Source organism: Pseudomyrmex gracilis, unplaced genomic scaffold, assembly GCF_002006095.1.
Source record: "Pseudomyrmex gracilis isolate BER0280 unplaced genomic scaffold, ASM200609v1 scaffold_159, whole genome shotgun sequence".
Taxonomy (NCBI): Eukaryota; Metazoa; Arthropoda; class Insecta; order Hymenoptera; family Formicidae; genus Pseudomyrmex; species Pseudomyrmex gracilis.
The window spans coordinates 203,167-219,324 of NW_018020743.1; the positions used below are offsets into that span (position 1 = coordinate 203,167).

General features: G+C 45.0%; 1 protein-coding gene across 2 annotated transcripts in view; it reads right to left on the reverse strand.

The window, feature by feature from the left end:
- Window positions 1-15,942, reverse strand: part of LOC109857445 — a 28,778-nt gene extending 12,836 nt beyond the window's left edge. Inside the window, exons 1-7 of one of the 2 annotated variants that reach the window (XM_020433744.1) lie at window positions 15,816-15,942; window positions 9,976-10,090; window positions 8,966-9,138; window positions 7,234-8,392; window positions 5,884-6,140; window positions 5,065-5,331; window positions 4,496-4,675 (exon numbers count right to left, since the gene is read on the reverse strand). In XM_020433744.1, coding sequence (XP_020289333.1) covers window positions 4,496-4,675; window positions 5,065-5,331; window positions 5,884-6,140; window positions 7,234-8,392; window positions 8,966-9,138; window positions 9,976-10,090; window positions 15,816-15,894 — 2,230 coding nt within the window. In that variant the 5' untranslated portion in view covers window positions 15,895-15,942. Of the gene's footprint in view, window positions 1-4,495; window positions 4,676-5,064; window positions 5,332-5,883; window positions 6,141-7,233; window positions 8,393-8,926; window positions 9,139-9,975; window positions 10,091-15,815 lie in introns of both variants that reach the window. The other variant, XM_020433743.1, reaches the window with a different exon arrangement.
- Window positions 15,943-16,158: the final 216 nt, after the last annotated feature.

Below are 16,158 nucleotides of genomic sequence, written 5' to 3' on the forward strand. Positions count from 1 at the left end.
GATATATTGAGTGAATATATTATTTATGGCCTTACAAACAATGGGGCTAAACAAATTTTGTAAATCTTTTCATTGTAGCAATAAAACATATTTAGAAAAACATATATAATTTGTCCGGATTTTGGCGCCGCACCCTGTATATATATTGTATATTGGGCGGCGCGAAGCAAGTCCCGTTTGGACTGGAAATGACGTGCGGTTTCGAAAGCAGAAGATCTGCGGCCGAAGCGACATGATTTGCGAGCGAAGACGATGCGCGTCGACCTCGCTAACGACCAAGTACAATTGCATTTCACAGTACGTATACGTACAAAGACCCCCCGATTGATAAGTATCCGAAACGGGCGACATTGCCGCGTTTGACAAGTTTCATCTCATTCGGAGAAAACAAATAGGTATCAAACGCCGGATTTTTTTTTTTTTTTCGGCTGTCGCAGCGTTTGCGCGACAGCTCGCTAAAATACGGTCATCGATGACTTTTATATCGTTGCAACACTACGTTTTTTGACATTTGTTTTTTTTTTTCAAAACGTAAAAACAACTTTTCAGCGACAACAACAACGCGATATCCCATCCGTCGGCTATCCACACGTCGTTTCGGATATTTATCAATCGCTGCGTTATATCGCAACTTACGTACACATTTTGCAAAACGATTAAATAAATCTTCCAACAACGTTCTATAGTCAATCGGTTATTTTGAAATTCGATTAGATTTCGTTCCAAAGTGCTTCGCGATTGTAATCGACTACGTTTCGAATCTGTTACGAATATAACCGGCGTGAATAATTTCGCACAGACACGAGTTAAATCTCCGATCTAAGATACTGCGCGCCGCAATTTAATGCGAGCGTTTATCACGAGCCAGACGAAATCTCCTCCCCCCCTCGTCTTTCCTCCCGCGAGCGACGACGGCGACGACGACGACGATCAGACGGCCGCGATCGTTCTCGTTGCGCATCACATCATCGAATATTATATATATACACAAAGCTTCTTTCATTCGCGCGTAATGACTCCTTCACCGGCGCGATTCTCGCGTTCTTTGGCCCCTTCCCCCTCTCCCGATCTGTCTCTTTCAATCGTCGACGAGATTACGGTTAAATTGACCGAAGTGGCCGAGTCGCTATTACTCCGAGCACTCTCAATGATAGCCGAGTGCACTCAACTTTCGCTGCTTTCACGGCCTATAAAAATCCGAGCGCGCGATCGCGAATAATTTCGCGAATCTTTTCGACAGTTTTCGGCCACGCCGCGTCTTTCGCGCGCGGTCGGCAAAAATTTAATTTCTCTTTTCCCGTTTTCTTTCATTAAAATTACTCTCGGATCTGTGTGTCTTTTTTTTGCAGAACTCTTTTTTGCCCTTCTGACCTCGCTATTTCAATCCGGAGTTTTTTTTCTCTCTCTCTCTCTGTCTCTCTCGCGCGCGCGCGCACTCGGTCCGATTTTGTAAAATAGACGCAATTTTTAATAGTAATGTAAACGTTCACCCCTGCTATAAACGACTTTTATTTCGGAGAAGATATCGACGCGGTTTCATTTTAGGTCCCTCTCGGTATCTAAACTGACGCTGTTTTTGGAGTAAGCTCTTCGAGCGATAACGAAACCTCTAAATGAATTTTCACGCTTAAATGCAACACACGGGCGAAGTTATTTATTTATTTAGACGCGAGAATATTATCGCCGCGAAAATTCGTCTTGCGTCGCGTCGAAGGGAATTGGTCGAGATGACACTTTGCGTTCATCTCATCGCTGAAAAATTCCTCTCTCTCTCTCTCTCTTTTGCGTTTAAAGGGATTTTATCCCGGAGCGCTATAATAAATTTCGCTTTCTCTCTCTCTCTCTCTCTCTCTCATCGGTGCTCCAGTTTTTTTTTCAGAAATTCGCTCCCTTTCAGCCCTTGACACCTTGACCGTGTTCCTTTCACGTTTCCGCACACACACACACACACACCGGAGATTGTAAGATCATTGCGATAGTCACTGCGCTTCACGCTGGGACAAAACCGCGCACGCGAATTGCCTTTGCCTTGGTGAAATTAGAATTTCGCTTTGATGTGGAGAAATACTAGGGGAGATTTTTCATAAAACGCGCGCTGCGCGCGTGGTCGCTTGAATGCGCGATTTATGTTTTTTTTTTTCTCCTTTACGTAGAGAGAAAGGTTTGCGGAGCCTCGCGAGCTTTTTCTCATCCAAAAAAAGAAAAAAAAAGAAAGAAAGAGAATTTGAACGCGCGTTGCCGTTTGTTGAGGCAACAAACCGCGATTGCCGTAATTAGCTGTAGGATTTGTGTGCGCTTCGTGTTTCTCTCGCAACTTCGCCGTGTTTCTTTTATTTTTGTTTTTTTTTGTTTTTTTTTTCTCCGGCGAGCGATAAAGTAATGTGTTAATCATCGCGAAGAATGCCGCGCGCACATATAAAAATTTTGCCGCTGTTTAACGACCGAAGGGTGAGAGAAAGGGTGAAGATAAATTGAATTCTCTCTTCCCGCGGAAAAAGATTCGCAAACGTGAACACCGCCTGTAACGCTATGTCAGCCGAGAGCCGTAATGTTCTTGTCGGTATTCACCACCGCATCAATTGTAATTGAAGGATTTACGCCCCCGCGAAATTGGATTGCCAGTTACGAGTTTCGGAATGTCTGCGGCGTGAGCTATCGGTAAAAGAGAGAGAGAGAGAGAGAGAGACGCGCGCGCGCGCGAGCGATGTGGTGTGGGAGAGAGATGTCTCTCTTAAATTTTTAGCACACTGACACACTGTCGTCGGAAGGAAGGAGAGAAAAAAAACTGCTCGGAAGAGGGAAGCTGCGTTTTTTTTTTTTTTTTTTTTTTTAACGCGATAATGAAAATCGAAAGGCGCGAAGTACTCGCGAAGATGAACATTATTTCCAATGATTAATATTGTCTTTTTTTTTTTTTCTTTCGCATTTACGTTATTGCACGACGAAGAATACGGCGACGATAAAAAAAAAAGAAAAAAAAAAGCATATTTCCGCGCGGAAATGCCAATGAAAGCGGCGCGCGCGCGCGTTTTTCTTTCTTATCGCGTTTGGCGCGCATCGGCAAAAAACCGATTGCAGCGGGGGTTGCGTTTGTGCAAACGGCGAGAGGGAGAGAGCCTCCGGGATATTTGAGAGTATTGGGGGGGGGGGAGGAGGAAAACTCGCGGGGGACTACCTAAGAAGGTTACTCTCCCGAGGAATTCGCGATTGTGGGGGAAAGAGAAAAGACAACGCTCCGCTTTCTCTCTCTCGCATTCTCTTCTTTCCCCGTTTCTCTCTCCGTTTGTTCTATCCGAAAACAACACCTTGAGAGGTGGTGATATAGGTGTCGTTTCCTTGCGGGGCCATGAGGCCACGAGAATCGACGATACACCTCTATACCTTCGCTCGGCAAAACTCGCCGGAAAAAGAAAGCGCGCGAGAGGCGACTCTCTCTCGGATTTCCTCGAGGAAAATACTTAAAACCGCGCGCTTTTCCTCGAAATCGCGCGAGAGAATTGTTCGAGAGATGTTTGGTCGATCGAAGAAGAAGAAGAAGAAGAAGAAGAATAGAAAGAGAAGAACTTAAACGGGCACACGTTAACGCAAGTTTTGCGCGCCGAGGAGAGTTTGGGATGGGCGTTGTAGCGGCGCGTCACTAAAAACCGGTAACGATCGCGCCCCGGCCAAACGAGAGATCGGGAGGAGGAATTCTTTTCAAAACAAAATTGTGCTCCAGCTATAGCAAAGAAGAATTTAATAGATTACACGCACGCGCAAAAAATATTTGAATAACAAAATAAACGTTGGAGCGGGCGTTTTTGTTTTAAACAACGCGACTTCGCAAATTACACGACCGGAAAGAAAGAGAACAAATTGCGAGTCGCGGTACACAAAGCTGAGCAAAAGTAAAATACGTTCCCCCCCGTAGAGATCATACGTTCTCGCGTGTTTCGTAACGCGCGATAGACGCGTCAACTCTCGGACTTGTTACAACGCGAGAACTTTATTTAAGCCTAACGCAACTTAACTAACACGCGCGGCGAATTCGCGCGCGAAGTGGATTCGCTCCTTGCCGCTCCTCGCACGTCATTTAACAATGAGGTCTGAAACAACGAGAGAGAGTTTTCGCAGAAAGTCCGGTATATATACGAAGCTACCTTCGGAATCTTGTTATCGAGAACTTCGACACTCGTAATAATGCATTCCTTCCGTAACGAGAGATAGTTTCCTCGACGCGAGTTTTCGAAGAAAGTTGTTGCAGCCTTGTTGTCCAGACTTTAATTTGCAACGATGTAAAAAAAAAAAAAAAAAAAATGTTGTTCTCTTTCGGACGTGATTCTCGTTAAAAATCAACGGCAACACTTGTTGAGATCATTAACGAAATTCAATTCGACGTGGAATTCAACGTACAAACGGAAATCGGGACGAGCGTCTTTCGCGCGAACTGTTGTTGATGCGAAGGGGCTTGTGTTGTGAGAATATTCGCACATTAATATATAACCGCGGGACTCACCGATGCACGTCCCGTGGGGCGTCTGTTCGTAACCCGGCAGGCAGGTGATAGACAGGCTGTCCAGAACCGGTTGATCCTTGAGCTCCGCGGGCTCCGCGCATCGATAAGAGCCCGGGGTGTTGATGCAACCGTGGCGACACAGCTCCGTCTGAAGATCCGGCACCGAGCATTCGTCCACATCTGCGAACGGGGAAATGATTGTCATTTGTCAAAAAACGTTTTCTTCTCGATGTCCGTTTTTTTTTTTTTTTTTTCTCGCCACATTCGCACGCTCGCGCGAAAACGGAACGGGAAAATATCCGGCGTGGATATCGTCGGAATAAGCGCGTACAAAAGAAAAAACCCACAATGTACGCTCGCGCGATAAAAGATTTATTGCGGAAGATCCGTGCGTCGCGCGCGATCGCGCCATAAATCACCACGTCGTCGCGGCGCGAGATCGAAGCTGCTGCAAATTATAAATTTTCCTGCGGAAGCGGGGCGAGAGAGATAGAGAAAATTCAAATATTTCCGAGAGAGAGAGAGAGAGAGAGCAACGTTTAAGCCAATGTTTAATTAAGTCAACTCGCCTTGGCATGTTTTCCAGTCGTCCTCGAGCATGAAGCCGTCCGGGCACAGGCAAAACACCCGACCCATCGTGGACAGACACGTGTGAGAGCACCCGGCGTTGTTTACGCTGCACGGGCCCGTGTGCTTGTTGTATTCGCACGTGTGATTATCAGCGGCCAGCGTCGCGTCTTGCAAACCCTCGCAGGAGCACTCGTATCCGCCTATGAGATTTCGACAGGTGTCCTGGCAAGGACCGTGACCGTTGTTAAGTAAACATTCGTTGATGTCTGCGCAAATAAACAAGACAAGACACGGCGGTTTAATCCGCTGCTAATACAGCGATCCCAGAACGCAGCAGAAACTGCATTAACGCGCGAATGTGTTGTGTAATTTCTCTCAAAAAAAAAAAAAAAAAAAAAAAAACAATTCAAAAAACGAAGCGACATGTTACACGGAGATATCGCAAATTTAATTTAATAAAAAAAATAAAATAAAATAAAATAACCGCAACGTTCTATACACAATATGGAGTGAAATCGAGCAGAAAACCCAGAAAAAAAAAAAAAAAAAAACACGTTCACACACGCGAGAGCTCTGTGCGAAAAAAATGTGAAGTTTCGAATATCTCTACGAAATTTAACAACATTTTTCAAAAATCGCCCGTATTAAATGCGAAAATTCGATGCAGAAATTTCACGAAATTCCGCGCACGCGAGTAAGAAGCTTGCGCGAGTAAAGAACATATATATCAAAAAAAGCTTGTTGTTGTTAAAGGGGGAGAGGGGCCGTAATGATAATCCGCGCGGCGGGGAGATAACAAAATCATGGCGAGAGCTCACCGACGCATTTGCGATCGTCCAGAATTCTGAATCCCTCGTAGCAGGAGCAGACGGGACGGCCGTTAATTTCGTTGCACACGTGCTCGCAGGACGCCTCGGCGCACAACCCGGTCGGCTTTTGCTTGATCTCACACTTTGGCACCTGTCCGACCCACTGACGAGCTCGGCAGACTAATCGGCTCGCGGTTGATGCCATACGGTAACCCGGGGCGCACTCGTAATCGGCTTCCAAATACTCGTGGCCGGGAATCGAGGACCTTTCATAATTACGAGGAGAGAAAGAGAGAGAAAACGTGAGCTGAGTTATTTTTGCGATAAAGCTATATTTTCGCACGCCCGCCCGCCCGCACACATCCACGCTGCTAAATGAAAAGTAGAATAAACGTAATCTTAAAATCTGGAAACACATCGCGCGCGCGCGCGCGCGCGCGAGCGATGGGAAAATTTTGCTTCGCCATTTTGAAATTTCCGAATAAAATCAACACGCCGCAGAGGATTTTTCACCTCTTTAATAAAAGATAAAACACGTATCTTGATTTTTGTCAATATTTTTTTCCAGAAGAAACAAAAAAAACTGACTCGCGCGCGAGTACACCGAAAAAATTGTATTCTTGTTTTGAGGATATATCCCACTTACTTTAAGTATATTTTATACTAAAATAGGCGCCAAGAAGAGTTTCTTAACTAATAAATATATATATTCGGTCATAGGAGCCGTTCGCTAGGTGTTGTGCGGAAATTATATGTGTATATATATCCATATATATACGTGTTCACATGTAAATTTTTACACGTGAAATTCGAATTGAAATAACAATTCTAAAATTCATATTGGATGCTATACTTGCATCTCGTATATGAGAAATCCCAAATACCCCCCTAATTGAAATTAAATTTATATTGCGAAAAAAGAGTTTCTTATTTTAAGAGAAAAATCCTCTAAATAGTAATATTGATAAGAATATATACTTGATTAGAATATAAAAAAGCCTCTATGGGAAAACATATATATATCTCACTATCGAAAAAGACTATATTCTTAAATAAAGAATATATTCTTAATTTCAGAAGAATATCATCTAAAATCTTGAAGAAGATTTTTTAAGTATAAAATCTTCTACTTACAAGAATATAATTTTTTCAGTGTAAAATATCAAATATCAAATATATATTGTGTAATTCCGTGAAAAAAATTAAATTAATATCCGACGTGTGTTTCTCGGAAACGCGCGGCACTTCGGCACGTACGTACAGTTTGCCGAGATATATATCGCGCAGAAATCGCGTTGATTCCCGAGGAATTATCCCGAGCATTGAATTATGGATGATAGACGATAGGAGAGCACTTACTTTACATATTTGATCAGCGCGTGGCGAGATAGAGGCGCCGGCAGGAACGTCCCGTTTATGCAAGATAAGTCCCCGCTCGTGCCGCCGTCGTTGCGCGTTTCACCCGTGACTTCCGCGCTTCCTCCTCCGTCGTCGTCGTCGTCGTCGTCGCCGCCGCTCTCCTCCGAATTAATTATCGGCTTTCGCGGCGGATGCGGGGACTCGGAGACGCGACGAATCGGCAGCGGCTCGTCGTAGTAACGCGATTTCTGCCTCGACATCATGTACGCGTTGTAATCCTTTATGGCTCTCTCAAGCACGTCGTTCTCCAGATCGAGTATCGGCAGATCCTCCTCGGTTCTCGAATAACCCAGCATCTTCGCGGCGTCGTAGCGCGAACTTCCGAAATCGGTTTTTCCGTCCGACGACGTTGCGACCGTGCTTTTCTCGTTGACTTCGCCCGACGACTTTACATTCCGTCCGCTCGATTGCCCCGGAGACCTATCGAAGATACCGTCCTCCAGAATTGAGCGGTCCTTGGAGGCGGACTTGGAGATCTCCATCTCGAGCTGCTTCGAGAATTCTCTCTCCACGGTGTCGGCCGTGTAGAAACCGCGACGGGGCGTCGTTCTCGCTAGTTTCCTCGTAACCCCGAGGTTCGGATAACGCTGGAGACTCGACGGCGTTGTCGTTGATTCCGTTGACGGGACGATGTAATCCGGGGTGACGTTTGACGAATTCTCGATCGAGACGCGTTCGTACGACGCGTTCTCGTTACCGGCGAGATCGAGGCTCTCGAGAACGAGACCTCTCGTCGCGTCGTGCGTCTTTCTTTTGCGCTTTGATCGTCGCGCCGCTACGTCGTGCCGCTTGTTGTCGCTCGTTCTGTTACGTTCTCTTCTATCCTTTTTTCGCTTACGTCGCGCATCAGCGCGAGACTTTCGCGTTTCCCGATTTCTCGATCCCGATCCACCGCCGTTCCGCTTCCGCGACGATTCGCCACCACCGCCACGCCTGCTGTTCGCCGCTATCTCGTTCTCGCGACTGTCTTCGTTAATCTTCTCGCGCGCGCGATCCCCGACGTCCCCGGAATTCCTCGGATCTTTGACCCTGCGACGCTTTTTCCGCGCTCGACCTCCGAGAAGGACGCCGTCCTCCCGTCCTCGCTCGCTCGAGATTGCTGCCGGGAACGAGGATATATATATATATAGCGGAAATGATGATTTTTGAATTAGACATTTCTGAAAAAACTAAAAACTCTTTAGCGAATCAGCAAACTTCTGGTTTTTATTTTCAAACATTTACACAAATCTAATTGCTGGAACAAGTCAGTCAAACAAGTTTTTCCTGTAAAAAACAAAAACGAGTTTTAATTAACTGTTTTTTGTTTGTTTTGTTTTAATGAGTAAACTCGCATCAAACTTTTTATTAAAAAAATCGCACGCTCCAAAAGGATATTTTCTGTCCAAAAATATATATCCGTGCGATGGTTAAATGCAAGATGCGCGATGGGAGCGCAAAGAAAAGAGAATAAAAAAGCGAGAGAAGAGTTTAGCGACAATACAACACTGCCGGTTTAAGAAGAGGTGCGCCATCATATTTCATTTCGGAAATGTGTGTGTGTGTGTATTTTCGCGTCTCTCTCTTCGCGCGCGCGAACTTTATTTATACTCGGAATGCGTTTCCTATATTAGAGAAAAGCGATTTTACTCACTGACATTTACGTTTCGCCGTGGAAGAAGAATTTTCGCACCATTTTCCGACAAAAGGAGATGTTTGTTCCCGCGTTTATCACCGCGGGTCCCTCCCGCTTTCGCTTCCTCTTCCGTCCCCGCCGACTCCGTGATAACGCCCCGCGACAAGAGCGTCCCTCTGTTTTCCTCTTCGAGCTTCCTCTCCGCTCCCTCCGAAGAAGATGCGTCCCGGCTAAGATAGATAACAACAAGCTCTAACCGTTCTCGCTCTTCTGCAAAAGACAAGCGCGCGCGCGCGCTTGTCTCGAGAGAGAGAGAGAGAGAAAGAGAGATCTGAGAGCGAGATGAGAGACTATACCGCTCAGTTTTGTTAAATAAATCATCAAAGAGAATTTTGAACACACGCTCCGTTCGAGGATTTATTTCGAGAGCCCGCGAGAACACATCACATCCTTATATTATTACGGTATAGATTTCCCGGTGCTATTTTGTATATACATATTTGCTAAAAAAAACACGATGTGATATCAGCTTTCGAAAAATATTCGATACTGCTGTTACTGCGAAAAAAAATAGAGTTCAGAGATCGAGTGCAAATAGACGCGAAAACAAAAACAATAATAATAATAATAATAATCTCGTCTCGGTGCGGATTTCTGTTTTATTGCAAATTACACGCGCTCTTATACGTCTCGATGAGAGACGTACCTATATAATATATATATATATATATATATATATATATATATATATATCGAGACCGCGAGTCTCGGTGCTCGGTAACGTTTCCGTTTTGCGAGAACCTTTGATCTACAATTACAACGTATAATTCCATTGTGATTTCTCCAACTCCGCGACGTTCCACCGGACGTTCGCGCGAATTTTGCGCAAGACAAAGCTCCGGTGTAATCGAATCAAAAGCTCTCCGGCTGTGTATCATCTCGCTCCGTCCGAAGAATCTCGCGTTACTCGCGCGGCGGAGCGAGAGAGATTCTCGTCGCTGCGTTACATCCGAGAGCAGCGTCGAAAACATTATAAATCTCGCGCAACTCGATATACTATTTTTTACCTGTTATACTGCCGATGATGGATTTCCAGAGCGCGCGACGACTTCTCGTCGTCGCTGTTAAGCAGATCCGATCTCCTCTCGTACGTGCCGCGTGCCCCGGCATTTTGGCAAAGTCCTGCGAAACGAGCGAGAGATTCGATCAAACAAGGAAGGCGTGGAAGCGCGCGAGAAGCCTGTGTCTGTGTGTGTCTGTGTGTGTGTGTGAGACGGGAGAGAAACGGGAAAGAAAGGAAGGAGACCCACGAGGGGGGAAGGGGGGGTTTCTCTCGTGACTGCGCATCTTCTTCAGGCGATGCGGGCAGCGAGGCGAAAATGCGGAAGTTCTATTGTGAAGTTTGTCGAGGAGAGAGTCGCGGCACTTGGCCGCGCACGAGGCGGGGTCGAAACTTCGACTATTACTACTGCGAAACTCCGCCACGCGCGGAGCCGCGGAGGAAGTCATCGGTCCCCCGCTTGTCATTTCGCCCTTCGTCGAGAGAAGTGTTTTCGCGCGCGGTATACCGAGGGGGAAGGTCGCGGCGGCCGATATGGAAATTCTTTAATGCGCGCGGATGGCGATAAAGTCGAGTCGGTTGAAAGGGAACAAAGAGAAGAGAGAGTACGCAAAGTACACGTTACGGGAAGAGAAGAGGAACGCGCGCGAAGATTTCTCCAAATGTAACGCGCGCGCCGCGTCGGATAAAAGCGGCTTTGATACACAAAAGCGGAATAATTCAGTATATATATATACTCTCTCGTCTTTCGCGCGAAAACTGCGAAATTACGATTAAAAAAAATTGTAATTTTTTTTTTCCCGCTCTTATGTGAAGCGTAATATGAATTCTTGCGCATTAACGAAGGAGGAATGTGCCTATCGGATGCACCGAAAAGTTTCACGGTGGATTATACTCGAAAGTTTCGCGAAACTCTACTCAAGGATATAGAAGCGGAAACTCGATGCGCGCGCGCGCGCGCGCACATTTTCCTTCCCGCCTGGAAGAAAGCTCATCGAGAAAAGCATCTTCGACTAATCTGAGCGATATCAAGTGGCAATTGGTATAATCCGACGACTTTCTTCATTGTTGTAACGAACGAAGTCCGCAACGAACACGAGGGCGAGCGTTTTCGCGCGTACATAATATACGTATATATATAAAATAAAAGCACCGGAGAAAGAGAGGATTATCGGAATGCGGGACGATTTATTCAAAGGATTTGCGTTCGGGAAATATATAAAATTTATATTTACAAGAATATTAATAATAATAACACTTCAAAAAAGAGTATTTTAAAAATTTAAACCGGTATCGATACGTTCGAAAAAAACGCAATAACGTAAAAATGTTATTAACGCGAAAGAGTAAGAAAAATAAAATTGTTAATCTGCAATTATTAATGTTTTAATAACCGCGATGTGTTTATTAATTGAAATGGCGTCGGTGCAACACCCTCTGGTCTGTTGATTTAATGCAAAGCAAACATTTCACACTTGTGGAGCGCGATTACTATAAATTTTCGAGAGCAACCCCCGTTGAGACAAATTAATTGAAAAAAAGTAAGACTTTATTAATTAGGAAAAAATAATTATTAAAATAAGCGAATTATTAATAAGCGCGTTTATATCTCGTTGTTAACGTAGTCCCGATATGTTCTTTCTTTGATTGTTCACTTTACACGATTATTTTACTACACATCCGAAATTGTTATTAAATCGTTATTAAATTGTATATTCGTAAATCGGTTGTGCTTTGCGCACGCGCGGTCCCGCGCGGTTCCGTGCAAGCGCGGAAATATGTACGCGCGTTAAAAACACAATGTGCGCGGGCAGAGAGCAAAGAGAATTTTTCCGTCGGAAGAGCAATTAAAACGAATAACTATAAGCTCCGACGTAGGCGGGAAAACGAGATAGAAGGAGACCACACAACTCGCGTCTCGTTTCCGTCGCGGTAAAACAAGCGGGGAGATGTGTCCTCGCAGAAATTTAATTAAATTCAATCAGCGATATAAACGACGCCCCCGCATATATATATATATAATATTCCGCATTGAAAGTGGATCACACAACACCGTGTTTTGATTCCGATCCTTTTCCGGGTAATTGATGCGAACGCGTGTAAAGCAAAAAATCGAAGGTATAAAAGTGTTTTTTTTTTCTCCCCCTTCCTCCTCCCTCCCCCCATAGTGCGATAGTTTATATAAGCGCTTTTACATATTTATGCTGTTGACACGAAACAAAGCTATTTCAGGGGGGAGGGGTGTGTATACACGTGTTTCCCGCGTCGTGTCCCCTCGACGTGGTAAACGCGGCATAAATCAGCAATCGGGACATCTGAATATTTCATCTCCTCGGCCGCCGCAATATAGCTCCGCAAAAATAACGTAATGCACGACGCATTATAGTAGCGCTCACGTAAATAAATGAGTATGTTGAGAGAGAAAGAGAGACAGAGAGAGAGAGAGAGAGTGCCGTGCTCACACGTGCGCTCGACGTCAGTAATTTTTTATCGGCCACGTGCATACAGCGAGTGTTCTCAACGCGACATTACGCGTTTGCAACATTTACGGGTCATCGCTTGTAAATTTGCGGTCCGACTTTCGGGTACATCGTTAGAGAGAGAGCGGGCTTTCGATCATCGCCCGTAGAGAGAAAAAAAAACGAATCTCCGCGATCTCGCAATCAGATCGCATTTTCGCGTTTTTTACAAATTTTCGCATTCGCGAAAAAAACCGGAAAAAGGATGTACAACCCCGGATACAACCGCGAACCGCGGGTTATTATACGAATACGTTGAGATCGCACGTAACGACCCGATGCTTTTGCCCTCCCGTGAAACGACTCTTCACGGGGATTTTTCGCGACACTTTACCGGCGCGCGCGGCTGTACTTACCCGTTCACCCTCGAGCGCGATAAAGCCCCGAGAATATCACAAGGGAATTTCCCCATCAACTTGTATTGCACTCGTGTATATATATAGGGCCGTTCGTTCGGGCCTCGTCGTCGTTGATCCCTTGTCAATTTTCGCACACGACACACGACGCCCGGGAGAGACGAGATTACCTCCGGTAATGTTGCATCGCCAATCGAACGAAATGAATTTCCGGCAGCGCGAAGCTCGGGGGGACCCCGAAAGCGCTTTGCTCTCATATAAAGGATGGGGGATATATCCCCCCCCCCCCCGTGCTTTTCCAAAGAATATTCCCGAAGCGCGCACATCGGGGCGGGGGGGGGGGGAGAGAGGAGAAAAAGGAAAGCGCGCGCGCGATCGATGAAAAACGGCGCGGCGCACTTTCTATAATTATTCCACATTATGCACCTCTAAGCTCCCGGTCTCTTTTACGGCGGAATAATTCATCGGAATATTTGACGGCTGTCTGCGAAAGTATCTACGAGAAAACCCGATTATAGAGAGAGAAAGAGAGAGAGATGAGATTAGTTCTCTCGTAATAAATTTGTTACAGACACGGTCGGCGAATTTGTTAGAGCAGATACCGATAGGTATCGACCGGACCAGGCGGCCCAAAAATCTCGAATTCGATCAATTATCTATATACAAGCTGCGCTGATTCGAAGTAATTTCAGAGAAAATATATCCGAATTGGCGTGTGATATTTTAAAATTTTAATTCGTTCGCGATTCAATTTTTTCTTCTTGTCGCGAATCTTTCTATATTGTAATTTCACGTAATTATTAGCGCATTCGTGTTCCACTCGATAAAGGCAAAAGAAAACAAAAAAAGAGGCCGAGCGCGCTTTCTAGACCAGCGACAACTTTTCCCGAGCACGCGACGTTTGCGACGAGAACAACAACAGCGTTACCTTGTTTAACCGTAAACGAGAGACATTAAAACGACTCAAAAAAACAAGTGCATTAAGGATAGAGAGAGACACGAGTTTTATTCCGAGTAAATCTCGTGTCATTTTGCTAATCCCGCCTGCGCGCGCGGAGAATATGCAACGACGTGTAATTACGTGCGAATGCAACGACCGCGCGCGAACAACCACATAAATCGTAAACGAGTTAAGTGGTAAAGTTAGATTGCCCGGCGTGCTCATTGTTTTTTCGTTGCTTAAACGGACCGCAGAAAGAGAGAGGGAGAGAGAAAGAAAGAAAGAAAGCGAGCGAGTTTGCTTAACGTTAATTCGCAAATCCGCTAATACGTCCGGCAGCGAAACTAATTACGTTAAGCTATAGAAAGACAGACGGGAGACGGGCGCGAGAACAGGAGGCCGCGCGCGCGGTATTTCATTGTGATTGCACGGTCCCCACAATGTACCGTGAAAATTAACAGACCGCGCTTCGAGTTGCCCGTTGGTTGCGCGGTGTTCGTCCGCGCGAGGGGATGGCTCGAGAGGAGATCTCTCTCTCGGAATGAAGTTTCTCGGGGCGCGCGACGGAAAGAGAGAGAGAGAGAGAGAGAGAGAATTTTCTTCCGAAGATGTAGTGGCCTATTTTTCACGTTTAAGATATGAGACACGGAACCGGTAAAAAAAAACCTGGTGTGTGAGACATATTTTTCACGCTTTTAAGAAATAAGAATGCGACGTGGTTTAATATATAAAAAATAGCTCTCACTTTATCCTCCTCTTCCTCGTTACGAGAAAATTTATATACGCGCGAATAAAAAATGGACCCGCGCGCGAGAGATCTTGCATACGCGCCCGACGGTTAAAGCCACGCTTGTGCGTCCTTTCCCTAATGAATGACTTATTGTCGACTCGTACTACTTGCTCGCGACCAAGCGCTTTGCATCCACCGCGCTTTGCTTCAACAACTCGACGCGCGGGCGAACTTAATCGGGCGACCGCAATTTCCATGTTTCCATAAAGCTCTATTGTTATTGGAAGAATAAGCCAATTATCCCTATGGTTTAATTACATTACAGTCGAAGTCTCCCCTCTTGATTTCTCTCCCATCTCCCTCGTCGAGCGAGAATTTGTACAGCGTTTGAAAAACCGCGAGACTTTGCGTAATATATCGCGGATTTCGCGCGAGCGCACTTTATAAATTCATATCCCCCCCCCCCCCCATCCAAGTACGCGTTCCGATTTGGTTTTCAAGTTCATTTGAATATCTCTTGTATATATTATTTATTCTTTATTTTTCGAGAAGCGCTACATATAAATTGAAACGTAAATACAAGCTGACGCGTGCTCGAGGATTGAATAATAACGCGCGGCTTTGAAGATTGATCGTACTTAATTGATTTTCACTTTCGTGACAAAATAGACAAATTACACGGGACGGTCGATTCCGCCAAACTCCAATCGACGTTCACTTATGTGCGGAATTAATTAAATGTAAAAAATGTAAAAAAAAAAGAAAAAAAACAAATTTATATAACAGTCGCGATTTATAAAAAAAAAAAAAATAAGTACTAGTGTACAAGTAAATAATTTATATCGACAATAATAATTGTGTATATATTATTATTGTTACAACATGATTGTGTATATGTATATCATTGTTATTACAAAATGACGATGACGTTATTTGTTGATTGATAATTGTTTGTGAGCTCTGGCGGAAAATAATCGTTTACGCGAAACTGTATCTGATAATTCAAACGTAAGATGAGACGATAATTGTTTTAGTTGTTTGTTAAATATTTATACGTTTATTATACCGTGTATTAATTATATACGCGCTTACATTTTGCGTTCTGTGTTACATGAAAAATTTACACATTATTAATTTTAATCAAAGATTGTAATAAGCAAAGAGATTCGCGTTCGTTTGTGACAATTTTCCGTCAGTTTTTCTCTCCTCGTCGGTTTATATATTTTCGATTGTTTTCAAATTCAAAAAATCTTTTCTTCTAAAAATTAAAAATATTTTCTTCTAAAAACAATGTGCACTCACCAAACGGCTGAAAAATTGCCGCGAGAAACAGGATGACACAAGCGAGCCCCGCGTGGCTCACACGTTTCTCGATGCACATAACGCGACGTCGTTCACACCGGCATTCAAACGGCTCGTACCGCGTCGCGCGGCCGCTCGCGTGGCTCTGAGTGTTCCTCGTTAAGGATTTCGAGTTTGAAACGAGATCCGCTCTCTCTCGCGTTCACCCTCCTTCTCTCTCTCTGTCGTTCCGGTTTCATCTCGCGCTCTGCGCGTTCTCCCGGCCAATCGACGGCGACGGCGACGGCGACGTCGCGCAGCTCCCGGATGCTGCGAACGGTCCAACGGTCTCGAGCGCCTGCTC